Source organism: Trachurus japonicus, chromosome 18 (genome assembly GCF_045865225.1).
Source record: "Trachurus japonicus isolate A0001 chromosome 18, Traja_1.0".
NCBI classification, from domain to species: Eukaryota; Metazoa; Chordata; class Actinopteri; order Carangiformes; family Carangidae; genus Trachurus; species Trachurus japonicus.
The window spans coordinates 338082-365833 of record NC_140924.1 but is presented as its reverse complement, the minus strand read 5'-3'; the positions used below and the strand labels follow the sequence as shown (position 1 = coordinate 365833).

Genomic DNA, 27752 nt, shown 5'->3' with positions numbered 1-27752 from the left:
AGAGGACAGTAGGAGACAGTAGGAGACAGTAGAGGACGGTAGAGGACAGTAGAGGAAAGTAGAAGACTGTAAATGACAATAGAGGACAGCAGAAGACAATTGAGGACAGCAGAAGGCAGTAGGAGACAATAGAGGACGGTAGAGGAAAGTATAAGACTGTAAATGACAGTAGAGGACAGTAGAAGACAATAGAGGACAATAGAGGACAGCAGAAGGCAGTAGGAGACAATAGAGGACAGTAGAGGAAAGTATAAGACTGTAAATGACAGTAGAGGACAGTAGAAGACAATAGAGGACAATAGAGGACAGCAGAAGGCAGTAGGAGACAATAGAGGACAGTAGAGGAAAGTATAAGACTGTAAATGACAGTAGAGGACAATAGAGGACAGTAGAGGACAATAGAGGACAGCAGAAGGCAGTAGGAGACAATAGAGGACGGTAGAGGAAAGTAGAAGACTGTAAATGACAGTAGAGGACAGTAGAAGACAATAGAGGACAGCAGAAGGCAGTAGGAGACAATAGAGGACGGTAGAGGAAAGTATAAGACTGTAAATGACAGTAGAGGACAATAGAGGACGGTAGAGGAAAGTATAAGACTGTAAATGACAGTAGAGGACAGTAGAGGACAGTAGAGGAAAGTATAAGACTGTAAATGACAGTAGAGGACAGTAGAAGACAATAGAGGACAATAGAGGACAGCAGAAGGCAGTAGGAGACAATAGAGGACAATAGAGGAAAGTATAAGACTGTAAATGACAGTAGAGGACAATAGAGGACAGTAGAGGAAAGTATAAGACTGTAAATGACAGTAGAGGACAGTAGAAGACAATAGAGGACAATAGAGGACAGCAGAAGGCAGTAGGAGACAATAGAGGACAGTAGAGGAAAGTAGAAGACTGTAAATGACAGTAGAGGAAAGTAGAAGACTGTAAATGACAGTAGAGGACAATAGAGGACAGCAGAAGGCAGTAGGAGACAATAGAGGACGGTAGAGGAAAGTAGAAGACTGTAAATGACAGTAGAGGACAGTAGAAGACAATAGAGGACAATAGAGGACAGCAGAAGGCAGTAGGAGACAATAGAGGACAGCAGAAGGCAGTAGGAGACAATAGAGGACGGTAGAGGAAAGTAGAAGACTGTAAATGACAGTAGAGGACGGTAGAGGAAAGTAGAAGACTGTAAATGACAGTAGAGGACAGTAGGAGACAATAGAGGACAGTAGAGGACAGTAGAAGACAATAGAGGACAATAGAGGACAGCAGAAGGCAGTAGGAGACAATAGAGGACAATAGAGGAAAGTATAAGACTGTAAATGACAGTAGAGGACAGTAGAAGACAATAGAGGACAATAGAGGACAGCAGAAGGCAGTAGGAGACAATAGAGGACAGTAGAGGAAAGTATAAGACTGTAAATGACAGTAGAGGACAGTAGAAGACAATAGAGGACAATAGAGGACAGCAGAAGGCAGTAGGAGACAATAGAGGACAGTAGAGGAAAGTATAAGACTGTAAATGACAGTAGAAGGCAGTAGAAGACAATAGAGGACAATAGAGGACAGCAGAAGGCAGTAGGAGACAATAGAGGACAGTAGAGGAAAGTAGAAGACTGTAAATGACAGTAGAGGACAGTAGAAGACAATAGAGGACAATAGAGGACAGCAGAAGGCAGTAGGAGACAATAGAGGACAATAGAGGACGGTAGAGGAAAGTAGAAGACTGTAAATGACAGTAGAGGACAGTAGAAGACAATATGTCAATTCAATTTATTTCACACACGTACAACAGCATCTGCAGAGCATCTTAGATACATATTACGTTTAGCTGCAGTGTGCGAAAACGGGTCACCCCAAGGAAGCCACTCAAGGCTCATAGTAGGGGGCCCTCAGACATACCATAACATACATTGAGTACATGCCAAAACAGACACACAAACAGACATCAGCACAAGCAGACACTAGGACAGACATACAGCAACATTTACATCTTCCAAATGCAACTGTGTGTGTGAGTGGAGAGAAAAAAAGGAATTAAGTAAAATAAAGATAAGCAGGTGGACATAACGGTTTGGGTGTGGGGTAGAATGGCGAGTAAAGGCAGTATTCCTTCGACAAGTCAGGGCTACATCGATAATACAATACATTATAATTAATCAAACATACCTTAACAGTAATTGCTTTTTAAGGTTTTTTTTAAAAATTGAGATAGAGCGTGACATTTTAATAGTGTCATCAAGCCCATTCCAGATCTCTGGTCCTCTGCAAACAACACTGTGGCTGGTAGATTTTAATTTCCTCCTTTTTCCTATAATTAGATGTTTATTTCTAGTGCTATAGGTGTGCAGAGGTCGAAAGATTGGAATGAGGTCACATAACTTCTTATTTAATTTATACACAACTTGGTACATTGTTACAGCATTTTGAAAATAGTTATAGTCGGAGAGCTTCAGGAGATTGAAGCGAAGGAAAAGTGGTCCTGTAGGAGAATTGTAGCTAGACCATGATAGAGCCCGTGTTATTTTTTTTTGTAAAATCTCAAGTTTTTTTGTGTAAGTGGGAAATGTATTGCACCATATGACATTACAGTAGTTTAAATGTGGTTCAAATAAGGTTTTATATAAGGTGAGGAGTGCAGAAAGTGGAATGAAATGCCTCAACTTAAAGAATAGACCAACATATTTAGACAGTTTTTTTAGTAAGTCATCAATATGTTGTTTAAAATTGAGGCATTCGTCGATCACAATCCCTAAGAATCTTGTTGAGCTGACTCGAGTAATGTTCTTTCCATTTATGTTAGGATATATGTGATTAGTGTCGAATTGTTTTTTATTTGAACGGAATATGATGTAGTTTGTTTTGCTTATATTGAGAGAAAGTTTATTGCATTTGAACCAGGTGTCTACTTTGGTGAGTTCACTGTTTATGATTTGTTCGAGCTCAACAAGATTGTTATGGGATAAAAACATATTAGTGTCATCGGCAAACAAAACTTTGTGGAGTGCATGTGAAGAGTGAACTAGGTCATTTATGTACAAAATAAAAAGAAGTGGTCCCAAAATGGAGCCCTGGGGGACCCGTGCTTAATGGGTTTGAGAGATGATTTGTAGTTGTGTATACATACATATTGTTGTCTTCCAAGTAAGTAACTACTAAACCAGTTGAGTGGTTGACCCCTGATCCCATAGTGGTACAATTTATTGATAAGAATTCTGTGGTCTATGGTGTCAAATGCTTTTGACAAGTCCAGAAAAATACCAATTCCATAGTCACCTTTGTCGGTGGCGTCGTTTATTTTTTCAATTAGGTCTAAGATTGCCATACACGTAGTATTATTTTTCCTGAAGCCATACTGGGATGGGACGATAATATTTTGCCTGTCGAGATAGTTATTTAATCTACTGTAGACTACTCTCTCCAATACCTTGGAAAGAGTAGGTAGGATGGAGATTGGACGGTAATTGGATAGATCGTTTTTGTCACCAGATTTAAATATTGGAGTGACTCGAGCGATTTTAGTGGATTTTGGAACCACTCCAGAAAGTAAAGATAAGTTAATACAGTACGTGAGAGGTTCAATTATTTCATATACAATAGTTTTTAGGATTCTGTTGGAGATCTCGTCGGTTCCAGCTGAATTTGAATTTTTTAAGTGCATAATGATTCTCTGTACTTCATCGCAGTAAGTTGGCTTCAAGAAAAATGAGTTTAAATAATTTCCTTTAAGGTAGTGATTAAAAGAGGTTCCTTTTGGTTGGCTTATCTTACTGGACAGGTTGTCTCCAATGGAGACAAAGTAATCGTTAAATCTATTTGCAAGATTGGCATTGCTGCTTTTGGTGTTATCCATGTTCGGGAACTCTGTGTTTTTTTTATGCTTATTTAAGACCTTGTTGAGCACTTTCCAGGATTTCTTTGAGTCTCCCTGTGATGCTTTTATAAGTTCTGTGTAATGTTTACTCTTACTCTTTCTTATTATGTGTGTGAGTTTGTTTTTATAATTGGTATACTCAGTTTTGTTAGTAGAATTTGGGTTGTTTATGTAGCGTTTATACAATTTGTTTTTATGTTTAATCGATTTTAGGATACCCTTGGTGAGCCATGGGTTGTGACTAGTATTGTGAGTGAGAGTTCTCTCAGGAATAGTCCTCCGTATAGAATCTGTAATTTCTTTGGTCAGAGTATCGAATGCAGCATCTACATTATTTTGGTTGTAGACTTTGTCCCATGCCTTGGTATGCAGGTCCTCTCTCAAGCATCTTAAAGTTTCTTCATTAATTACTTTTGTTTTTATTTTATGGTGTGAGAGTGGGGATCTGCCAACAAGGTCGATAAATAATACAATAGGGAAATGATCAGAAATCTCAGAAAGCACAACTCCTGACTCCAGTGGGGTGTTACGAATGTTTGTGATAGCATTGTCAATAATAGATTTGGTGGAATGGGTTACTCTGGTAAAGGTGCTTATCGTGGGGAAGAATGAAAATGAATGTAATGTATTTAAGAAATTATTTTTTGCTGTGTCATCCCTGGAGAGATCTATATTGAAGTCCCCGACAATAGAGGACAATAGAGGACAGCAGAAGGCAGTAGGAGACAATAGAGGACAGTAGAGGAAAGTAGAAGACTGTAAATGACAGTAGAGGACAGTAGAAGACAATAGAGGACAATAGAGGACAGCAGAAGGCAGTAGGAGACAATAGAGGACAGTAGAAGACAATAGAGGACAATAGAGGACAGCAGAAGGCAGTAGGAGACAATAGAGGACAGTAGAAGACAATAGAGGACAATAGAGGACAGCAGAAGGCAGTAGGAGACAATAGAGGACAGCAGAAGGCAGTAGGAGACAATAGAGGACAGTAGAGGAAAGTAGAAGACTGTAAATGACAGTAGAGGACAATAGAGGACAGCAGAAGGCAGTAGGAGACAATAGAGGACAGTAGAAGACAATAGAGGACAATAGAGGACAGCAGAAGGCAGTAGGAGACAATAGAGGACAGTAGAGGAAAGTAGAAGACTGTAAATGACAGTAGAGGACAATAGAGGACAGCAGAAGGCAGTAGGAGACAATAGAGGACAGTAGAAGACAATAGAGGACAATAGAGGACAGCAGAAGGCAGTAGGAGACAATAGAGGACGGTAGAGGAAAGTAGAAGACTGTAAATGACAGTAGAGGACAGTAGAAGACAATAGAGGACAATAGAGGACAGCAGAAGGCAGTAGGAGACAATAGAGGACAGTAGAGGAAAGTATAAGACTGTAAATGACAGTAGAGGACAGTAGAAGACAATAGAGGACAATAGAGGACAATAGAGGACAGCAGAAGGCAGTAGGAGACAATAGAGGACGGTAGAGGAAAGTAGAAGACTGTAAATGACAGTAGAGGACAGTAGAAGACAATAGAGGACAATAGAGGACAGCAGAAGGCAGTAGGAGACAATAGAGGACAGTAGAAGGCAGTAGGAGACAATAGAGGACAATAGAGGACAGCAGAAGGCAGTAGGAGACAATAGAGGACGGTAGAGGAAAGTAGAAGACTGTAAATGACAGTAGAGGACAGCAGAAGACAATAGAGGACAGTAGAGGACAATAGAGGACAATAGAGGACAGTAGAAGGCAGTAGGAGACAATAGAGGACAGTAGAAGACAATAGAGGACAATAGAGGACAGCAGAAGGCAGTAGGAGACAATAGAGGACGGTAGGAGACAATAGAGGACAGTAGAGGACAGTAGAAGACAGTAGAAGACAATAGAGGACAATAGAGGACAGTAGAGGACAGTAGGAGACAATAGAGGACAGTAGAAGACAGTAGAAGGCAGTAGGAGACAATAGAGGACAGTAGAGGACAGTAGAAGACAGTAGAAGACAATAGAGGACAATAGAGGACAGCAGAGGACAGTAGGAGACAGTAGAAGACAATAGAGGACAATAGAGGACAGCAGAAGGCAGTAGGAGACAATAGAGGACGGTAGAGGAAAGTATAAGACTGTAAATGACAGTAGAGGACAGTAGAAGGCAGTAGGAGACAATAGAGGACAGTAGAGGAAAGTATAAGACTGTAAATGACAGTAGAGGACAGTAGAAGACAATAGAGGACAATAGAGGACAATAGAGGACAGCAGAAGGCAGTAGGAGACAATAGAGGACGGTAGAGGAAAGTAGAAGACTGTAAATGACAGTAGAGGACAGTAGAAGACAATAGAGGACAATAGAGGACAGCAGAAGGCAGTAGGAGACAATAGAGGACAGTAGAAGGCAGTAGGAGACAATAGAGGACAATAGAGGACAGCAGAAGGCAGTAGGAGACAATAGAGGACGGTAGAGGAAAGTAGAAGACAATAGAGGACAATAGAGGACAGCAGAAGACAATAGAGGACAGTAGAGGACAATAGAGGACAATAGAGGACAGTAGAAGGCAGTAGGAGACAATAGAGGACAGTAGAAGACAATAGAGGACAATAGAGGACAGTAGAAGGCAGTAGGAGACAATAGAGGACAGTAGAAGACAATAGAGGACAGTAGAGGACAGTAGAAGACAGTAGAAGACAATAGAGGACAATAGAGGACAGTAGAGGACAGTATGAGACAGTAGAAGACAGTAGAAGGCAGTAGGAGACAATAGAGGACGGTAGGAGACAATAGAGGACAGTAGGAGACAGTAGAAGACAGTAGAAGGCAGTAGGAGACAATAGAGGACAGTAGAGGACAGTAGAAGACAGTAGAAGACAATAGAGGACAATAGAGGACAGCAGAGGACAGTAGGAGACAATAGAGGACAGTAGAAGACAGTAGAGGACAGTAGAAGACAGTAGAAGACAATAGAGGACAATAGAGGACAGCAGAGGACAGTAGGAGACAGTAGGAGACAGTAGAAGACAATAGAGGACAATAGAGGACAGCAGAAGGCAGTAGGAGACAATAGAGGACGGTAGGAGACAATAGAGGACAGTAGAGGACAGTAGAAGACAGTAGAAGACAATAGAGGACAATAGAGGACAGTAGAGGACAGTAGGAGACAATAGAGGACAGTAGAAGACAGTAGAAGGCAGTAGGAGACAATAGAGGACAGTAGAGGACAGTAGAAGACAGTAGAAGACAATAGAGGACAGTAGAGGACAGTAGAAGACAGTAGAAGACAATAGAGGACAATAGAGGACAGTAGAGGACAGTAGGAGACAATAGAGGACAGTAGAGGACAGTAGAAGACAGTAGAAGACAATAGAGGACAGTAGAAGACAGTAGGAGACAATAGAAGACAATAGAGGACAATAGAGGACAGCAGAAGGCAGTAGGAGACAATAGAGGACAGTAGAAGACAGTAGAGGACAGTAGAAGACAATAGAGGACAATAGAGGACAGCAGAAGGCAGTAGAAGACAATAGAGGACAATAGAGGACAGCAGAAGGCAGTAGGAGACAATAGAGGACAATAGAGGACAGTAGAAGACAATAGAGGACAATAGAGGACAGTAGAAGACAGTAGAAGGCAGTAGAAGACAATAGAGGACAATAGAGGACAGCAGAAGGCAGTAGAAGACAATAGAGGACAATAGAGGACAGCAGAAGGCAGTAGGAGACAATAGAGGACGTGTGTGGAGGTCTGAAGAGGACTCTGACTGTCCCAGTTTGTCAACTCTGAGTAAACATGTCAAAGGTCGGAGGAGGAGGCTGCTGCTGCTGCTGCTGCTCTCTGATTGGCTGCATTCCTCTCAGTGCTGCTCTCTGATTGGCTGCATTCCTCTCAGTGCTGCTCTCTGATTGGCTGGCCGTGTCTCAGGTCACATGGTCCATGAGCTGCATCGGTTTCATCACTTTGTCACAGTGACAGTTGACCTTAGTTTCCTCTTTTCTGAGCGATAACTCTCTGCTGTCTGTCTCAAACAGGCACGCTGGAAGTTGATTTCAGTGGGGGGGGCTGCGGGCTGCTACCTGAATGCATAACGTAGGCTACGCAGCGGTGGCGGGGGGGACTGACTGGGGTTTCTATTGTAGCCGAGTGTTCTGGGTTCGCATACTGTATTGATATAGAAAATCAATAAGCGGGACAGGAGACCAGATAGCGTGTCCAGTAGCGACTCTGCTTCACTTTATTCCTCCAATTAAGAGACACATCTACACAACACTAGGGCTGTCAATCTCCCCCCAAATCAGGTTTGAATTTCTAACCCCTTTTATGTTAAATATATAGGCTATATTTTTCGGGGCACTTTCCTGTTCCACCATGTCAGATATTAATACATGGAAGGAGGCTCCCACATGCTTGAGCCTACACTGCTGAATAATAAGTCATGTCCTGTTATTTTAAGCCTTTGAATATATTTCAGCCTACAAGTCAGGGTCCTGAAATATGTGTACATTACACATCTCGGGGTTTGCAGGTAGACCTATCACACACACACACACACACACACACACACACACACACACACCTGCTGCTGTGTTATCCTCTGCCTCCGGGCTGGGCTGCCTGGCTGCATGGACCCCTATGGGCTTAGATTTGAGTTCTCAACGGGCCAGAGCGGCTCAACCAACCCGACTGGACGCGCCAGTTCGAGCCCGGTTCAGCCCAAGAATGTAGAAATGACACGGTGAGGTTGTGCCTGGTGCTTCTTCTTCAGCTGGGCGCGGTGCAGCCCAGTAGGACGCGTGCAGCCCAGTATCCAGGACGCTGGTGTGTGGGTGAGAGGGGCAGGGAGACCGGGCTTGAGCGCAGCAAGGCAAGGCAAGGCAAGGCAATTTTATTTGTATAGCCCGTTTTTACAAACAGTTTGTGTCAAAGGGCTTTACATGGCATCGTAACAACATCCTCTGTCCTTAGACCCTCACATCCACTGAGGAAAAACTCCATGGAAAACCCTTTTACCAGGGAAAACCAGGAGAAAGCTCAGGGTGAGCAACAGAGGAGGGATCATCACCCAGGACAGAGATGTTGTTACAGACAAGAAAACTGTTTATAGTTTGCAGCAGAACTCAGACGTATCAGGGCCACGTTCCAGAGTGCAGCCTGATGAGGGCCCCCACATACTCGGGCGTACATGTGTCCGCGGACATCCACGCGTACTCGAGGCGGACTCGGTGCAGACCCAAAGCGGACGTCCGCCAGACCGTGCGCGCATAGCTCAATATTTACGACCGCACGGACTCCACGTAGTCGACCTGTTTTTAATGTGATGCCGTACGCCCGACTATGTCACTATGTGACGCCGTACGCCCGACTATGAAAGCTCCAACGTCCGCGGACGGTGCGCACGGAGTCGGCGCTGCTCACAGTACGCCTGAGTATGTGGGGGCCTCTGAGGTGGCAGCGGCGACACGATTCACCTGCGTTTATTAGAACCATTATTTAATCAGCACCATTTAAGATACTCCGACAGGGGTGGCGGGCGCTCTGACAGGGGGGGCCGCGGCCCCGGCAGCAGGGGGGGCTGCAGGGGGGGCTGCAGCCCTGGCAGCAGGGGGGCTGCAGCCCCGGCAGCAGGGGGGGCTGCAGGGGGGGCTGCAGCCCCGGCAGCAGGGGGGGCTGCAGGGGGGGCTGCAGCCCCGGCAGCAGAGGGGGCTGCAGCCCCGGCAGCAGGGGGGGCTGCAGCCCCGGCAGCAGGGGGGGCTGCAGCCCCGGCAGCAGGGGGGGCTGCAGGGGGGGCTGCGGCCCCGGCAGCAGGGGGGGCTGCAGCCCCGGCAGCAGGGGGGGCTGGGGGGGCTGCGGCCCCGGCAGCACCCCCCTTCCCGCGCGTATGGTCTCAAACCGTCTCAGACCGTCTCAGACCGTCTCAAGTCCAGTCTGTCTCTTACCTGTCTGTCTCACCTGTCTGTCTCTCTACCTGTCTCACCTCTCAGGCCTGGTGTCCAGCTGTAAGTCCAGTCTGTCTGTCTCACCTGTCTGTCTCTCTACCTGTCTCACCTCTCAGGCCTGGTGTCCAGCTGTAAGTCCAGTCTGTCTGTCTCTTACCTGTCTGTCTCTACCTGTCTGTCTCTTACCTGTCTGTCTCTCTACCTGTCTCACCTCTCAGGCCTGGTGTCCAGCTGTAAGTCCAGTCTGTCTGTCTCTTACCTGTCTGTCTCTCTACCTGTCTCACCTCTCAGGCCTGGTGTCCAGCTGTAAGTCCAGTCTGTCTGTCTCTTACCTGTCTGTCTCTCTACCTGTCTCACCTCTCAGGCCTGGTGTCCAGCTGTAAGTCCAGTCTGTCTGTCTCTTACCTGTCTGTCTCTCTACCTGTCTCACCTCTCAGGCCTGGTGTCCAGCTGTAAGTCCAGTCTGTCTGTCTCACCTGTCTGTCTCTCTACCTGTCTCACCTCTCAGGCCTGGTGTCCAGCTGTAAGTCCAGTCTGTCTGTCTCACCTGTCTGTCTCTCTACCTGTCTCACCTCTCAGGCCTGGTGTCCAGCTGTAAGTCCAGTCTGTCTGTCTCTCACCTGTCTGTCTCTCTACCTGTCTCACCTCTCAGGCCTGGTGTCCAGCTGTAAGTCCAGTCTGTCTGTCTCACCTGTCTGTCTCTCTACCTGTCTCACCTCTCAGGCCTGGTGTCCAGCTGTAAGTCCAGTCTGTCCTACCTGGTGAGTCGTCCTGAGGGAGGGAACGTTGCCGTCATCGCGGTGGGCGGAGCTCCGGAGGCTCTGGACGCTCGACCCGGAGCGCTGACGCTACAGGTCAGTTACTGGTCCTGGTCCTGGTCCTGGTCCTGGTCCTTGTTCTGGGTCTGGTCCTGGTCCTGGTCCTGGTCCTGGTCCTGGTCCTGGTCTCTAGTCCTGGTCCTGGTCCTGGTCCTGGGTCTGGTTCTGGTCCTGGTCTCTAGTCCTGGTCCTGGGTCTGGTTCTGGTCCTGGTCTCTAGTCCTGGTCCTGGTCTCTAGTCCTGGTCCTGGTCTCTAGTCCTGGTCCTGGTCCTGGTCCTTGTTCTGGGTCTGGTTCTGGTCCTGGTCTCTAGTCCTGGTCCTGGGTCTGGTTCTGGTCCTGGTCTCTAGTCCTGGTCCTGGTCTCTAGTCCTGGTCCTGGTCTCTAGTCCTGGTCCTGGTCCTGGTCCTTGTTCTGGGTCTGGTTCTGGTCCTAGTCCTGGTCCTGGTCCTGGTCTCTAGTCCTGGTCCTGGTCCTGGGTCTGGTCCTGGTCCTGGTCTCTAGTCCTGGTCCTGGTCCTGGTCCTGGTCCTGGTCCTGGGTCTGGTTCTGGTCCTGGTCTCTAGTCCTGGTCCTGGGTCTGGTTCTGGTCCTGGTCTCTAGTCCTGGTCCTGGTCTCTAGTCCTGGTCCTGGTCTCTAGTCCTGGTCCTGGTCCTGGTCCTTGTTCTGGGTCTGGTTCTGGTCCTAGTCCTGGTCCTGGTCCTGGTCTCTAGTCCTGGTCCTGGTCCTGGGTCTGGTCCTGGTCCTGGTCTCTAGTCCTGGTCCTGGTCCTGGTCCTGGTCCTGGTCCTGGTCTCTAGTCCTGGTCCTGGTCCTGGTTCTGGTCCTGGTCCTGGTCTCTAGTCCTGGTCCTGGTCCTGGTCCTGGTCCTGGTCCTGGTCTCTAGTCCTGGTCCTGGTCCTGGTCCTGGTCCTGGTCCTGGTCCTGGTCCTGGGTCTGGTTCTGGTCCTGGTCTCTAGTCCTGGTCCTGGGTCTGGTTCTGGTCCTGGTCTCTAGTCCTGGTCCTGGTCTCTAGTCCTGGTCCTGGTCTCTAGTCCTGGTCCTGGTCCTGGTCCTTGTTCTGGGTCTGGGTCTGGTTCTGGTCCTAGTCCTGGTCCTGGTCCTGGTCTCTAGTCCTGGTCCTGGTCCTGGGTCTGGTCCTGGTCCTGGTCTCTAGTCCTGGTCCTGGTCCTGGTCCTGGTCCTGGTCCTGGTCCTGGTCTCTAGTCCTGGTCCTGGTCCTGGTCTCTAGTCCTGGTCCTGGTCCTGGTCCTGGTCTAAGTCCTGGTCCTGGTCTAAGTCCTGGTCCTGGTCTAAGTCCTGGTCTAAGTCCTGGTCCTGGTCTAAGTCCTGGTCCTGGTCTAAGTCCTGGTCCTGGTCCTGGTCCTGGTCCTTGTTCTGGGTCTGGTTCTGGTCCTAGTCCTGGTCCTGGTCCTGGTCTCTAGTCCTGGTCCTGGTCCTGGGTCTGGTCCTGGTCCTGGTCTCTAGTCCTGGTCCTGGTCCTGGTCCTGGTCCTGGTCCTGGTCTCTAGTCCTGGTCCTGGTCCTGGGTCTGGTCCTGGTCCTGGTCTCTAGTCCTGGTCCTGGTCCTGGTCCTGGTCCTGGTCTCTAGTCCTGGTCCTGGTCCTGGTCCTGGTCCTGGTCCTGGTCCTGGTCTATAGTCCTGGTGCTGGTCCTGGTGCTGGTCCTGGTGCTGGTCCTGGTCCTGGGTCTGGTTCTGGTCCTGGTCCTGGTCCTGGTCCTGGTCCTGGTCCTGGTCTCTAGTCCTGGTCCTGGTCCTGGTCCTTGTTCTGGGTCTGGTTCTGGTCCTGGTCCTGGTCCTGGTCCTGGTCCTGGTCCTGGTCCTGGTTCTGGGTCTGGTTCTGGTCCTGGTCCTGGTTCTGGGTCTGGTTCTGGTCCTGGTCCTGGTCCTGGTCTCTAGTCCAGGTCCTGGTCCTGGTCCTGGTCCTGGTCTCTAGTCCAGGTCCTGGTCCTGGTCCTGGTCCTTGTTCTGGGTCTGGTTCTGGTCCTGGTCTTGGTCCTGGTCCTGGTCCTGGTCCTGGTCTCTAGTCCTGGTCCTGGTCCTGGTCCTGGTCTCTAGTCCTGGGTCTGGTTCTGGTCCTGGTCCTGGTCTCTAGTCCTGGTCCTGGTCCTTGTCCTGGTCCTGGTCCTGGGTCTGGTTCTGGTCCTGGTCCTGGTCTCTAGTCCTGGTCTCTAGTCCTGGTCTCTAGTCCTGGTCCTGGTCCTGGTCCTGGTCTCTAGTCCTGGTCCTGGTTCTGGTCCTGGTCTCTGGTCCTGGTCCTGGTCCTGGTCCTGGTCTCTAGTCCAGGTCCTGGTCCTGGTCCTGGTCCTTGTTCTGGGTCTGGTTCTGGTCCTGGTCCTGGTCCTGGTCCTGGTCCTGGTCTCTAGTCCAGGTCCTGGTCCTGGTCCTGGTCCTTGTTCTGGGTCTGGTTCTGGTCCTGGTCTTGGTCCTGGTCCTGGTCCTGGTCCTGGTCTCTAGTCCTGGTCCTGGTCCTGGTCCTGGTCTCTAGTCCTGGTCCTGGGTCTGGTTCTGGTCCTGGTCCTGGTCTCTAGTCCTGGTCCTGGTCCTGGTCCTGGTCCTGGTCCTGGTCCTGGGTCTGGTTCTGGTCCTGGTCCTGGTCTCTAGTCCTGGTCCTGGTCCTGGTCCTTGTTCTGGGTCTGGTTCTGGTCCTGGTCCTGGTCTCTAGTCCTGGTCCTGGTCCTGGTCCTGGTCCTGGTCCTGGTTCTGGTCCTGGTCCTGGTCTCTAGTCCTGGTCCTGGTCCTGGTCCTGGTCCTGGTCCTGGTCCTGGTCTCTAGTCCTGGTCTCTAGTCCTGGTCCTGGTCCTGGTCCTGGTCTCTAGTCCTGGTCCTGGTCCTGGTCCTGGTCCTGGTCCTGGTTCTGGTCCTGGTCCTGGTCTCTAGTCCTGGTCCTGGTCCTGGTCCTGGTCCTGGTCCTGGTCTCTAGTCCTGGTCTCTAGTCCTGGTCCTGGTCCTGGTCCTGGTCCTGGTCTCTAGTCCAGGTCCTGGTCCTGGTCCTGGTCCTTGTTCTGGGTCTGGTTCTGGTCCTGGTCCTGGTCCTGGTCCTGGTCTCTAGTCCAGGTCCTGGTCCTGGTCCTGGTCCTGGTCTCTAGTCCAGGTCCTGGTCCTGGTCCTGGTCCTGGTCTCTAGTCCAGGTCCTGGTCCTGGTCCTGGTCCTTGTTCTGGGTCTGGTTCTGGTCCTGGTCTTGGTCCTGGTCCTGGTCCTGGTCTCTAGTCCTGGTCCTGGTCCTGGTCCTGGTTCTGGTCCTGGTCCTGGGTCTGGTTCTGGTCCTGGTCCTGGTCTCTAGTCCTGGTCCTGGTCCTGGTCCTTGTTCTGGGTCTGGTTCTGGTCCTGGTCCTGGTCCTGGTCCTGGGTCTGGTTCTGGTCCTGGTCTCTAGTCCTGGTCCTGGTCTCTAGTCCTGGTCCTGGTCTCTAGTCCTGGTCCTGGTCCTGGTCCTTGTTCTGGGTCTGGTTCTGGTCCTGGTCTCTAGTCCTGGTCCTGGGTCTGGTTCTGGTCCTGGTCTCTAGTCCTGGTCCTGGTCTCTAGTCCTGGTCCTGGTCTCTAGTCCTGGTCCTGGTCCTGGTCCTTGTTCTGGGTCTGGTTCTGGTCCTAGTCCTGGTCCTGGTCCTGGTCTCTAGTCCTGGTCCTGGTCCTGGGTCTGGTCCTGGTCCTGGTCTCTAGTCCTGGTCCTGGTCCTGGTCCTGGTCCTGGTCCTGGGTCTGGTTCTGGTCCTGGTCTCTAGTCCTGGTCCTGGGTCTGGTTCTGGTCCTGGTCTCTAGTCCTGGTCCTGGTCTCTAGTCCTGGTCCTGGTCTCTAGTCCTGGTCCTGGTCCTGGTCCTTGTTTTGGGTCTGGTTCTGGTCCTAGTCCTGGTCCTGGTCCTGGTCTCTAGTCCTGGTCCTGGTCCTGGGTCTGGTCCTGGTCCTGGTCTCTAGTCCTGGTCCTGGTCCTGGTCCTGGTCCTGGTCCTGGTCTCTAGTCCTGGTCCTGGTCCTGGGTCTGGTCCTGGTCCTGGTCTCTAGTCCTGGTCCTGGTCCTGGTCCTGGTCCTGGTCCTGGTCTCTAGTCCTGGTCCTGGTCCTGGTCCTGGTCCTGGTCCTGGTCCTGGTCCTGGTCCTGGTCCTGGGTCTGGTTCTGGTCCTGGTCTCTAGTCCTGGTCCTGGGTCTGGTTCTGGTCCTGGTCTCTAGTCCTGGTCCTGGTCTCTAGTCCTGGTCCTGGTCTCTAGTCCTGGTCCTGGTCCTGGTCCTTGTTCTGGGTCTGGTTCTGGTCCTAGTCCTGGTCCTGGTCCTGGTCTCTAGTCCTGGTCCTGGTCCTGGGTCTGGTCCTGGTCCTGGTCTCTAGTCCTGGTCCTGGTCCTGGTCCTGGTCCTGGTCCTGGTCCTGGTCTCTAGTCCTGGTCCTGGTCCTGGGTCTGGTCCTGGTCCTGGTCTCTAGTCCTGGTCCTGGTCCTGGTCCTGGTCCTGGTCCTGGTCTCTAGTCCTGGTCCTGGTCCTGGTCCTGGTCCTGGTCCTGGTCTATAGTCCTGGTGCTGGTCCTGGTGCTGGTCCTGGTGCTGGTCCTGGTCCTGGGTCTGGTTCTGGTCCTGGTCCTGGTCCTGGTCCTGGTCCTGGTCCTGGTCTCTAGTCCTGGTCCTGGTCCTGGTCCTTGTTCTGGGTCTGGTTCTGGTCCTGGTCCTGGTCCTGGTCCTGGTCCTGGTCCTGGTCCTGGTTCTGGGTCTGGTTCTGGTCCTGGTCCTGGTTCTGGGTCTGGTTCTGGTCCTGGTCCTGGTCCTGGTCTCTAGTCCAGGTCCTGGTCCTGGTCCTGGTCCTGGTCTCTAGTCCAGGTCCTGGTCCTGGTCCTGGTCCTTGTTCTGGGTCTGGTTCTGGTCCTGGTCTTGGTCCTGGTCCTGGTCCTGGTCCTGGTCTCTAGTCCTGGTCCTGGTCCTGGTCCTGGTCTCTAGTCCTGGGTCTGGTTCTGGTCCTGGTCCTGGTCCTGGTCCTGGGTCTGGTTCTGGTCCTGGTCCTGGTCTCTAGTCCTGGTCTCTAGTCCTGGTCTCTAGTCCTGGTCCTGGTCCTGGTCCTGGTCTCTAGTCCTGGTCCTGGTTCTGGTCCTGGTCTCTGGTCCTGGTCCTGGTCCTGGTCCTGGTCTCTAGTCCAGGTCCTGGTCCTGGTCCTGGTCCTTGTTCTGGGTCTGGTTCTGGTCCTGGTCCTGGTCCTGGTCCTGGTCCTGGTCTCTAGTCCAGGTCCTGGTCCTGGTCCTGGTCCTTGTTCTGGGTCTGGTTCTGGTCCTGGTCTTGGTCCTGGTCCTGGTCCTGGTCCTGGTCTCTAGTCCTGGTCCTGGTCCTGGTCCTGGTCTCTAGTCCTGGTCCTGGGTCTGGTTCTGGTCCTGGTCCTGGTCTCTAGTCCTGGTCCTGGTCCTGGTCCTGGTCCTGGTCCTGGGTCTGGTTCTGGTCCTGGTCCTGGTCTCTAGTCCTGGTCCTGGTCCTGGTCCTTGTTCTGGGTCTGGTTCTGGTCCTGGTCCTGGTCTCTAGTCCTGGTCCTGGTCCTGGTCCTGGTCCTGGTCCTGGTCTCTAGTCCTGGTCCTGGTCCTGGTCCTGGTCTCTAGTCCTGGTCCTGGTCCTGGTCCTGGTCCTGGTCCTGGTTCTGGTCCTGGTCCTGGTCTCTAGTCCTGGTCCTGGTCCTGGTCCTGGTCCTGGTCCTGGTCCTGGTCCTGGTCTCTAGTCCTGGTCTCTAGTCCTGGTCCTGGTCCTGGTCCTGGTCCTGGTCTCTAGTCCAGGTCCTGGTCCTGGTCCTGGTCCTTGTTCTGGGTCTGGTTCTGGTCCTGGTCCTGGTCCTGGTCCTGGTCTCTAGTCCAGGTCCTGGTCCTGGTCCTGGTCCTGGTCTCTAGTCCAGGTCCTGGTCCTGGTCCTGGTCCTTGTTCTGGGTCTGGTTCTGGTCCTGGTCTTGGTCCTGGTCCTGGTCCTGGTCTCTAGTCCTGGTCCTGGTCCTGGTCCTGGTTCTGGTCCTGGTCCTGGGTCTGGTTCTGGTCCTGGTCCTGGTCTCTAGTCCTGGTCCTGGTCCTGGTCCTTGTTCTGGGTCTGGTTCTGGTCCTGGTCCTGGTCCTGGTCCTGGTCCTGGTCTCTAGTCCTGGTCCTGGTCCTGGTCCTTGTTCTGGGTCTGGTTCTGGTCCTGGTCCTGGTCCTGGTCCTGGTCCTGGGTCTGGTCCTGGTCCTGGTCTCTAGTCCTGGTCCTGGTCCTGGTCCTGGTCCTGGTCCTGGTCTCTAGTCCTGGTCCTGGTTCTGGTCCTGGTCCTGGTCTTGGTCCTGGTCCTGGTCCTGGTCTCTAGTCCTGGTCCTGGTCCTGGTCCTGGTTCTGGTCCTGGTCCTGGGTCCTGGTCCTGGTCCTGGTCCTGGTCTCTAGTCCTGGTCCTGGTCCTGGTCCTTGTTCTGGGTCTGGTTCTGGTCCTGGTCCTGGTCCTGGTCCTGGTCCTGGTCCTGGTTCTGGGTCTGGTTCTGGTCCTGGTCCTGGTCCTGGGTCTGGTTCTGGTCCTGGTCCTGGTCTCTAGTCCTGGTCCTGGTCCTGGTCCTGGTCCTGGTCTCTAGTCCTGGTCTCTAGTCCTGGTCCTGGTCTCTAGTCCTGGTCCTGGTCCTGGTCCTGGTCCTGGTCTCTAGTCCTGGTCCTGGTCTCTAGTCCTGGTCTCTGGTCCTGGTCCTGGTCTCTAGTCCTGGTCCTGGTCCTGGTCCTGGTCCTGGTCTCTAGTCCAGGTCCTGGTCCTGGTCCTGGTCCTTGTTCTGGGTCTGGTTCTGGTCCTGGTCCTGGTCCTGGTCCTGGTCTCTAGTCCTGGTCCTGGTTCTGGTCCTGGTCCTGGTCCTGGGTCTGGTCCTGGTCCTGGTCCTGGTCCTGGTCTCTAGTCCTGGTCCTGGTTCTGGTCCTGGTCCTGGGTCTGGTTCTGGTCCTGGTCCTGGTCTCTAGTCCTGGTCCTGGTCCTGGTCCTGGTCCTGGTCCTGGGTCTGGTTCTGGTCCTGGTCCTGGTCTCTAGTCCTGGTCCTGGTCCTGGTCCTGGTCCTGGTCTCTAGTCCTGGTCCTGGTCCTGGTCCTGGTCCTGGGTCTGGTTCTGGTCCTGGTCCTGGTCTCTAGTCCTGGTCCTGGTCCTGGTCCTTGTTCTGGGTCTGGTTCTGGTCCTGGTCCTGGTCCTGGTCCTGGTCTCTAGTCCTGGTCCTGGTCCTGGTCCTGGTCCTGGTCTCTAGTCCTGGTCCTGGTCCTGGTCCTGGTCCTGGTCTCTAGTCCTGGTCCTGGTCCTGGTCCTGGTCCTGGTCTCTAGTCCTGGACCTGGTCCTGGTCCTGGTCCTGGTCCTGGTCCTGGTTCTGGTCCTGGGTCTGGTCCTAGTCCTGGTCCTGGTTCTGGTCCTGGTTCTGGTCCTGGTCCTGGGTCTGGTCCTGGTCCTGGTCTCTAGTCCTGGTCCTGGTCCTGGTCCTGGTCCTGGTCCTGGTTCTGGTCCTGGGTCTGGTCCTAGTCCTGGTCCTGGTTCTGGTCCTGGTTCTGGTCCTGGTCCTGGTCCTGGTCCTGGTTCTGGTCCTGGTCCTGGTCCTGGTCCTGGTCCTGGTCCTGGTCCTGGTCCTGGTCCTGGTCTTGGTTCTGGTCCTGGTTCTGATCAGCGTGTTGTGTCTTGTTTCAGATCCGAAGCAGGAAGGGCTTCATCAAACTGGCGCTCAAACACGGGTAGGTGGAGGTCAAGGGGGCGGGGCTTAGAGGGGGCGGGGCATAGAGGGGGCGGGGCTTAGAGGGGGTGTGGCTTAGAGGGGGTGGGGCTTAGAGGGGGCGGGGCTTAGAGGGGGTGGGGCTTAGAGGGGGCGGGGCATAGAGGGGGCGGGGCATAGAGGGGCGGGGCATAGAGGGGCGGGGCATAGAGGGGGCGGGGCATAGAGGGGCGGGGCATAGAGGGGCGGGGCTTAGAGGGGGCGGGGCTTAGAGGGGGCGGGGCTTAGAGGGGGCGGGGCTTATGCTGCATGAATGGAGTTCGACAGACGGCAGATGGACCAGATGTCATGTTAGTGGACGAGAGGACGACAGTAAAACTTGGAGGAGCACGGCAACAGCAACTGTTGCTGTCCGCCGGACTCCATGTGAATGCAGCATTAGAGGGCGGGCTGTGTGAAGGGTGCTAACACTGTGTTACTGTGTGTGTGTGTGTGTGTGTGTGTGTGTGTGTGTGTGTGTGTGTGTGTGTGTGTGTGTGTGTGTGTGTGTGTGTTAGGGCCCAGCTGGTCCCAGTCTTTTCCTTCGGAGAGAACGAGTTGTTTGACCAGATGGAGAATCCCAGCGGCTCGCCGCTCAGGAGGCTGCAGGTCAGAGGTCACCGCCGTCACACCGTTGACCAATCACACCGCCACTCTGCCACACCGCCACTCTGTCGACCAATCACACCGTCACACCGCCACTCTGTCGACCAATCACAGCGTCACACCGCCACACTGTCACACCGCCACTCTGTCGACCAATCACACGTCACACGTCACACCGTCACTCTGCTGACCAATCACACGTCTGGAATAAAAACAATCTGATCCAATCACACTGTCACACCGTCACTCTGTCGACCAATCACAGCGTCACACCGCTACACTGTCGACCAATCACAGCGTCACACCGCCACACTGTCGACCAATCACAGCGTCACACCGCCACACTGTCGACCAATCACAGCGTCACACCGCCACACTGTCGACCAATCACAGCGTCACACCGCCACTCTGTCGACCAATCACACATCACACGTCACACCGCCACTCTGTCGACCAATCACAGCGTCACACCGCTACACTGTCGACCAATCACACGTCACACCGTCACTCTGCCGACCAATCACACGTCACACCGCCACTCTGTCGACCAATCACAGCGTCACACCGCCACTCTGTCGACCAATCACACATCACACGTCACACCGCCACTCTGTCGACCAATCACACGTCACACGTCACACCGCCACTCTGTCAACCAATCACACCGTCACACGTCACACCGCTACACTGTCGACCAATCACACGTCACACGTCACACCGTCACTCTGCCGACCAATCACACGTCTGGAATAAAAACAATCTGATCCAATCACACGCCACACCGCTGATCAACCACCATGCAGCGTTTCCATGGCAACACACCGTATTTCCTCAGATAGCAGCTGGTTTCCAGTTCCTTACCTTACCCACCTTGCCCCGTGTGGATGTGTATGAACGATGGTGGTGGTGGTGGGTTACGGTGTCTACCAAAGCAGCGCTGAGAGACTGCTGTGTCCTATGGTATTATGGGATGTCAGACTGCTGTGTCTTGTCTCCATAGAACCGGATGCAGAGCGTGATGGGAGTGGCGCTGCCTCTGTTCCACGCCAGAGGAATCTTCCAGTACAGCTTCGGCCTCATGCCGTACAGGACGTCCATCCACACCGTCGGTATGGCAACGCCTCCATCCTGACCATATAGCTGTGATGTCATCACGAGTAGGAGACGATCGTATACAGGGCCGGCCCGTGGCATAGGCCGTATAGGCAAATGCTAAGGGCGCCGTCCATCCAGGGGGCGCCAGCGCCACAAATGGGAAAGAAAAAAAAGTGTAACTTTCACTATTTTTATAACTAGTTGGTACTATTATTTCTTAATACAAAAAATAACCCCACGTTAATTTAAATGCAAAGCAATACCTATTAAAAAGTAATAATATAATATGTTACAACATTACTTACTAAGTCGCCCCCCCCCCCCCTCCCCCACATGCCCGTTGGCCCTCCGCTCTCCCCGCAGTCACACACACAGCAGAGCTACCTGTCTGCAGTGGGAATAAAACGCTTTCAAGCCGTTTTCTTGTTAGAAACGCCACATTTTTAATTAGATGTGTGGATACTTGGTTGCATTAATCCTCAAAGTCGGAGCAAATGCCGGCTCGTTTGCGCGACCGTCTCGATATGTTTTTGTTAATATTTCGGTCATTTTACGCCGCCCTTGACGACCTGTCAATCAAAAGAACAGCTGTGAAGCGCTTCGAAGCCGCAGAATCGTTAGGAGAGAGAGAGAAGCAGTGAGGAGGATGACGGTGCTTCAGAGGCTGAAAGTTTTGACTCATTAGATGAGGAAGATACTGAAAAAAGAAGAGAGAGTTGAGACTTCAGCCTGCTCAGACAGCAGGGCCACAGCTCCAGCTCTGTATACAGACCCACTGAGCTCTCAAACCAGTTTTTACCTCTCAAACAGCAGCACAGTGACAACACATGGAGGGTACATTATATAGGTTAAATATTGTACATTTTGTGTTTTCTGTCTGTTTAGTTGATATTTTGTTTGGAGAAAAAAAGCTAATTTCTCATTTAGGGCTACACACACATCTCATGAAGTTTGAAATGTAATGTGAAGTCAATATTTAGCTTCTTTTATTTTACATTTGAGACATTTGGTGAAAATAGAATGACAGATAACATTTATGCTCAAAAAGCAATTTCACAAAATTTCATTTTAACTTGTTTTCCACACGTATCTATTAGCTTTTATTCATACAGTATATTCCACTGCTTTTGTGAAGCTAAGACTTTCGTATACCCATTTCAAGCATCACAACAGGTTTTTCATGTCTTCACCCAGGATTTACTTTATGACATTTTACTGATTGTTGTGCAAGTTGTGTATCTCGGGGTCAGAGGGGACATACAGATACACTGCTACGTTATCATTATAATCATTATTGATCATTGTTGGGGGGGGGGGGGCCTGGGATTAATCTCGCCTAGGGCACCAAAATGGCTAGAGCCGGGCCTGATCGTATAACTGTGATAGGGTTAGGGTTAGGGTTAGAGTAGGATTGGATAAGACTTGGCTGTCAGAGGTTTTGTTGTGTTGAGTTGTTTGTGTGGAGTCATGTGAAGACCCTGAGATGAGAGAAACTCTGGGTTTTCTGTTCCACAAAGAGAGGAGTCAGTCACCATGGTAACTGACTCTTTGAACATAACCTGCTGTCAGTTCCTTCTCATGTTGAAGCAGCAGTAATTCACACTGAACCCAACAGTAGCTACGGCTGAGCTGCTCTCAGATCTGATCGACCAATCACCTTCCAGCTGCCACAAGAAGAGAAACAACACTTCATCTGGCTTCTTTATTTCCTACAGATACAGTAGTTATTTATTATTAATTAGTAGACATTTATAAAAGAGAAACAACACTTCATTGATAGTTATTTATTATTAATTAGTAGACATTTATAAAAGAGAAACAACACTTCATTGATAGTTATTTATTATTAATTAGTAGACATTTATAAAAGAGAAACAACACTTCATTGATAGTTATTTATTATTAATTAGTAGACATTTATAAAAGAGAAACAACACTTCATTGATAGTTATTTATTATTAATTAGTAGACATTTATAAAAGAGAAACAACACTTCGTTGGTAGTTATTTATTATTAATTAGTAGACATTTATAAAAGAGAAACAACACTTCGTTGATAGTTATTTATTATTAATTAGTAGACATTTATAAAAGAGAAACAACACTTCGTTGATAGTTATTTATTATTAATTAGTAGACATTTATAAAAGAGAAACAACACTTCATTGATAGTTATTTATTATTAATTAGTAGACATTTAAAAGTCGCTGCATTGCGGTATCTATCAGAACAGACACATGACCACGGTTCCTCTGTTGTCATGACGACGTCTCTCTCTCTCTCTCTCCCTCCAGTGGGCCGTCCTCTCTCGGTCGTCCAGACGCCCAGCCCCGGCGGCGACGACATCCAGCGTCTCCATGACGACTACCTGCAGAGTCTCACCCAGCTGTTTGAGCGGCACAAGCACGCGTACGGTTACCACGACGACCAGCACCTCACCTTCATATGACGTCACCACCGTTACCTGGCGACCGGCACCTGGCCTCCATATGACATCACCGCCGTCACCTGGCAACCGGCCGTCACCTGGCAACCGGCCGCCACCCGGCAACCGTCCCTGTAAACCGACTGTCCGTCCACGTTAGCTCGATGCTAACGCTCCTCATTGGTTTTAATGAGCGGCGCTAACGACGCTAACCACTCTGTGTTTGTTGTTTGTTTGTAATAAAGCATCATGATGATGTCACATGGTTGACAGCTGCATCACTGTGACATCACACACACCCACACTGTGACATCACACACACACACACTGTGACAGGGTAACACGGTGAACGCCACAGCGGCAGCGTGATGACGCGACCAAGGCGACTGCGTGGAGATGTGGCCGCAAAAACTAAACTAAAGAAAACAAAGTGTGTGAGTCGTCTGCCACCGGCCGATACACACACACACGTATGTATGTAAGGGGTTACGCCCGACGAGGTGTCCATTAGGGTTGTTGGGTATACCGGTACTAGAGTGGTACCAGGGTACTAACGCATTTAAAACGGTACCATACTGAGCTTAGATGGGACCGGTACTTTCATTTTGCGCCACCGGCAGCGGTGACGTCGCCACGTGAAGTCGCCGCATTGTAATTTGAGCCGAGGCGAGTGAGTGAGCGAGTCACAAAAGAAGCAAGGTGCTTTTTTTTAAATTACCGTTACAGCGCCACCTGTCCATGTGCCTGTGTTTATGTGTGTGTGTGTGTGTGTGTGTGTGTGTGTGCGCGTGCGTGAGACGGCTGCCACAGCCTCGTTAATAAGTTTCGTTTTTACCGCGGATCACCACTGGCATGCTCTCTCTGTCTCTCTGTCTCTCTCTGTGTGAGTGAGTGATCACAGCGAAACAGCGCTACGCGGAGATGAACTAATGGAACGATATTGCGTTGATGGGGGGGGGCAGAATCAATTTGGTCTACATATGGGAAACAATAGGTGTGTGTGTTTGAGTAAAATGAACGTTTGTGTTTCATTCTATAAACTACAAAATAACAATTTCCCCCCAAAATTACAACTGGTCAAAATAACAAAAAAAACATGCAGTGTTTTCAGACCTCAAATAATGCAAAGAAAACAAGTTGATATTCATTTTTAAACAGACCACTAATGTTTTAATTTAGGAAGAGTTCAGATTAATATAGATGGACATTTAATCCTGCAGCAGCAGTAACTGTTTACTGATTTACTGATTATTTACTGATGCATATGTTATAGTTCTAAGATTTTCTATTAAAATAAAGCCAATAATGACATTTTTTGTGTTCTCTTTTTATGTGGAAAAGTACCGAAAAGTATCGAAAAGTATCGAAAAACATGTTGGTACCGATACCGGTACCAACATGTTGGTATCGTGACAACACTAGTGTCCATTATAGGGCCGTCACTTTTTATTCCACATTCCAATATTCGTTCGAATGAGGGGGGGAAAGTTGGTATTGGAGCAGTAATGAGCTGCTCGATATGCAGGCTGCAGCAAAGATACTCTATCTACCGTCTTTGGCTGCAGTGCCCGGTGCCTGCATAGCGCCGCCGAACGTCCACCGGACGCGGAAGGGCCGAGAAGAGCCGAGAAGAGCCGAGAAGCGGAGCCAGTTTACTTTCTGTGCCCATATTAACCGCTGGTGTGGTGTCGCGGCGTGCAGCTCCGCGGCCGGCTCGCGCCCTGCAGCGTCTGGTCTATTGAGCCGCGAGCGATCGCGTCAAGCTGGGCAGGAAGTCACACATGAAACAACGAGAGTATCCGGTCAATTTTCAAAATAAAACACCGCGACTGTGCGTGCTGCGGCGGCGCGGCGGGGGGGGGGGGTAATATTCGAATATATAAAACGTAAAGGTGAAATCCTGCGATCTGATTGGTTGTTAACCGTGGTATAATGAGCAGTTACCACGGCTACTATTCTAAAGCCTTATCACAGCGTAGGCTATCACTCCGCCTCAGGCACGTATGACTGGTATGAATGGAAGTTGTTGTCATGTATCCATGACAACGGACTGTTGCAGTCCGTAGCAACAGACAGTTGATGTTTTTACGATGTTAAAAAACGGACTAAAGTAGTTGAATCCACATGTTTAAGGTGAACTTTGACCTCCAGAGGGTTAACAATGGTAGAGGGGATTGAGCAGTGACTTTCACCTGAAAAAAAGCGGAGGAAAAGACGAGATGCAGAGCTAACTAGGAGCTAACGTCTGGAGAGGTGGGACTATTTTTTCCACAGTGAGGCTATTTTATTGGATAATATGTATTTCTGGTTGAATAAAACTACATGAAATTGATTGCGTATCCCTCTTTTATATTGCCTTTATTCGTAACCGTTTTATAAAAGCAATATATCACTCCAGTCCGTGGTACTCTAAGGGGGTTGTCGTCCCTCCGCTTCGCGTCGGGCTGAACAACGCCCCTTAGCCGTGGTATAATGAGCATATACCACGGTCTGTCGTGATATATTGCTTAAATATCCGAACGAATTACGGGTCATTTAATAATCGTTGGAACCTCATTTTTCTAAAAACTGACAGCCCTAGTCCATTATCAGAAATGAATGGACAACGCGAAGGCGTGAACCTCGGACACCTGGAAGGGCGTTATCCCGCTTATACCATGGTCACTTACCAGATAAAATCAATTACTTATAATTTAATGTTGTTTTTACCGTTCAAATCACGTCGTTAAGCGGCTGAGCCGAGCGGACTATTTATAACACTCGTCTGCAATAAAATAAAAATAAAAAGAGGGACCGGCTGTGACCGCAGCGGCGTACAGCCAGGCAGGGCCGTTGCTATGAATTCTGGGCCCCCTGAAAGAATACTAAACTGGGCCCCTGACTTTTCCACTTTTTTTTCTTAGACTACGTATGTATTATCATGTTTTATTCAGCCTACTTTGTTTTGATGCTAATGCAGCATTACTGTGAGTATTAGTCAGGGTCTAAGCAGAATAATTCAGTCATACAAAGATTAGACTACTGGGGTTTTTTATGGGCCCCACTGGGTGCTGGGCCCCTAGAGTTATCACCACCTTTCTCCCCTAGACAACGGCCCTGTTGCCATAGTGACTCTGCCACAGCCTGATGGATGATGAGTGAAGGGAGGTGACGGCTCAAATGTTACGTGACACAAAGTTTTACTTCTTACCGCTGGTGTGTTTACAGACTCCAGTGCCGTGATGCGCTGGAAAAAAGTTGTTATGGTCCGAGTGTCCGTTGCCGTGGTTACCAACAAGCGTTTGAGCCAGCGCAGTAATATTTAGAACGTAATCAGGCTATTTGACCGGAACATCTTTATGGGTGTCCATTATCACACCCCGCAGCCAATCAGAATCGAGGATTCACCCAGACCATGGTATAAATATATATATGCATAGGCCTATATACTGTATAGGGTGAATATGGGTAAACTGGGACACTTTCTGAAAATCTACCTTCAACATCCTTTTTGATTATGAACCAAATGTCTTAGCCCATCATATGATACCATTCTAAATAGCTTAAGATCTCTCCTATACTATGTAGAAGAAAAAACAAAGAAACATTAAACACTGGATGAATGACCCTTCACCCAAAAAAAATTGACCCAAAACCAAAATTTTGAGGCACTATTGGTAAAGTGGGACACCATATATTGGCAAACTGGGACACCTCCATTTCTATTTAAACACAATAATATAAACAACAACAATTAATTTCTAATGAATAGAAATATTAACGTTTTTATTAAAAATACAATTTTATTTTAAAATCTTTATTTTCCTTGTCCCTGTTCTGCTCTTTTCTGCCATTGGATTCTGAAATAGGATTAGGCCAATTAGCATTAGCCTACTAGCTAGCTAGGATAGGCTAGCTAAGCATCACAAGCATCATTTTCATTGTAGCTACCTTGATTTATGCAATTTAAGTAAATTTGTTTATATATCTAGCTAGCCATAGCTAAATTTATGGGGGATGAATAAAAGTGGAACTTATTTCTACCTTTAGAATGACTTAAATGATTGTCCCAGTTTGCCAATAGCACATTGGTAGACTGGGACAGTAGCAAAATGCCACTTTAAAAATGTAAGACTCACATGGATGTGATTTTTAAAAATGATGAATCACCATTACACCCCCTAACAAAATATATCACAATTACAAACTATCCACCAGTTTGCTTATTTCTAGAACACTAACATCTTTCAGCTAAGAACGCTATGTCATTTTAGCTCCCACCCTGTTTCACTGTGGAGGTAGTTGAATATGGTGAGCCCCCTCCCCCCCCTGGAAGTGATGTCATCCACACAGAACCACTCTTTTTTAATCTCATACATACCTATGATTAGCTCAATGATGATTTTTAGTAATAGAAGTATACACATGTAAAGATAAACATGATTAAGCTTAACTGTCCCACTTTACCCATATTCACCCTACATTGTGTGTGTTTATGTATACATCATTTGTCTTGTGGATTAGATGTCAGAATGCACCTTTAATGCTCTCTAACCTTTACAGGTGAACTGAACAACCTGCTGGTTCACTGGTTCAGTCGTCATGGAAACGCTAGGCTACATGTTTGTAGACGGTTGTTAGGTGAATAAATGACTTCATATCACTGTAGCAGAGCTGATTAAAGGGACATTCTGTCAAACACCACTGACCCTGACGTCACACCGCCGCCGTGACGTCATCAGGTGAGACGTTTTTTTTTTTTTTAAATCTTTATTTCAAGTTGTAACAACAACAACATTTCAGCTTTTCCAGCTCACATTCGCTACAACATCAACAATAAATTTACAATTATGACAGCATAACAATTTAGGTTAATTGAAATAGATTAAAATAAAATCAAAAAATAAAAGACAGTTAAATTAACAATAAAGGAAAACAATGACAGGCCTCGTATCCCGTGCAAACCACAATTATGGCCACTGTGACAAGATCATTCACCAAACATCTCTGAATGTATGGTCGTTATTGCTATACATTTCCGGTTTGTAACTAAATTAAGAGACTTAAAATAATAATCAACTTCAATCAAAAACAACTTAAATGAAGGTGAAGAATTTTGAAATTTACATTTATGAATATGGAACTTCCCCAATAAAATATAAAGGTTTACTATAGTACATAGTTTCTTTTCCTTTGAAATCAAAATAAGTGATAACGTTCTTCCCCTCAATGTTGATTTTATGTTTTGTTTTACACAATATATAATTCTCAAGTTCTTTCCAAAATGTAGGCTACTACTATATGAATCAGGTGAGACGTAAAGACGTGAGAGGAGTAGTGTAGTGACGTCATGTGACCAGCAGAGGGCGGCAGAGCGCCGGA

The 27752-nt window shown here is 49.4% G+C and overlaps 1 protein-coding gene and 1 long non-coding RNA gene across 2 annotated transcripts in view; both read left to right on the top strand.

Moving 5' to 3' along the window:
- The window catches only part of mogat3a (monoacylglycerol O-acyltransferase 3a), a 42549-nt gene extending 19897 nt beyond the window's left edge, over positions 1 to 22652 (top strand). The window contains exons 5-9 of the mRNA XM_085760024.1: positions 10506 to 10636; positions 18205 to 18248; positions 18784 to 18874; positions 19872 to 19980; positions 22261 to 22652. Of these exons, the coding sequence (XP_085616150.1) occupies positions 10506 to 10636; positions 18205 to 18248; positions 18784 to 18874; positions 19872 to 19980; positions 22261 to 22415 (530 nt within the window). The 3' untranslated portion in view covers positions 22416 to 22652. The remainder of the gene's footprint in view (positions 1 to 10505; positions 10637 to 18204; positions 18249 to 18783; positions 18875 to 19871; positions 19981 to 22260) is intronic.
- Positions 15097 to 17971, top strand: LOC146968220 (uncharacterized). Its single transcript, XR_015034299.1, has 3 exons — positions 15097 to 15193; positions 16814 to 16873; positions 17850 to 17971. It is a non-coding gene; the product is annotated as an uncharacterized LOC146968220 (long non-coding RNA).
- Positions 22653 to 27752: the final 5100 nt, after the last annotated feature.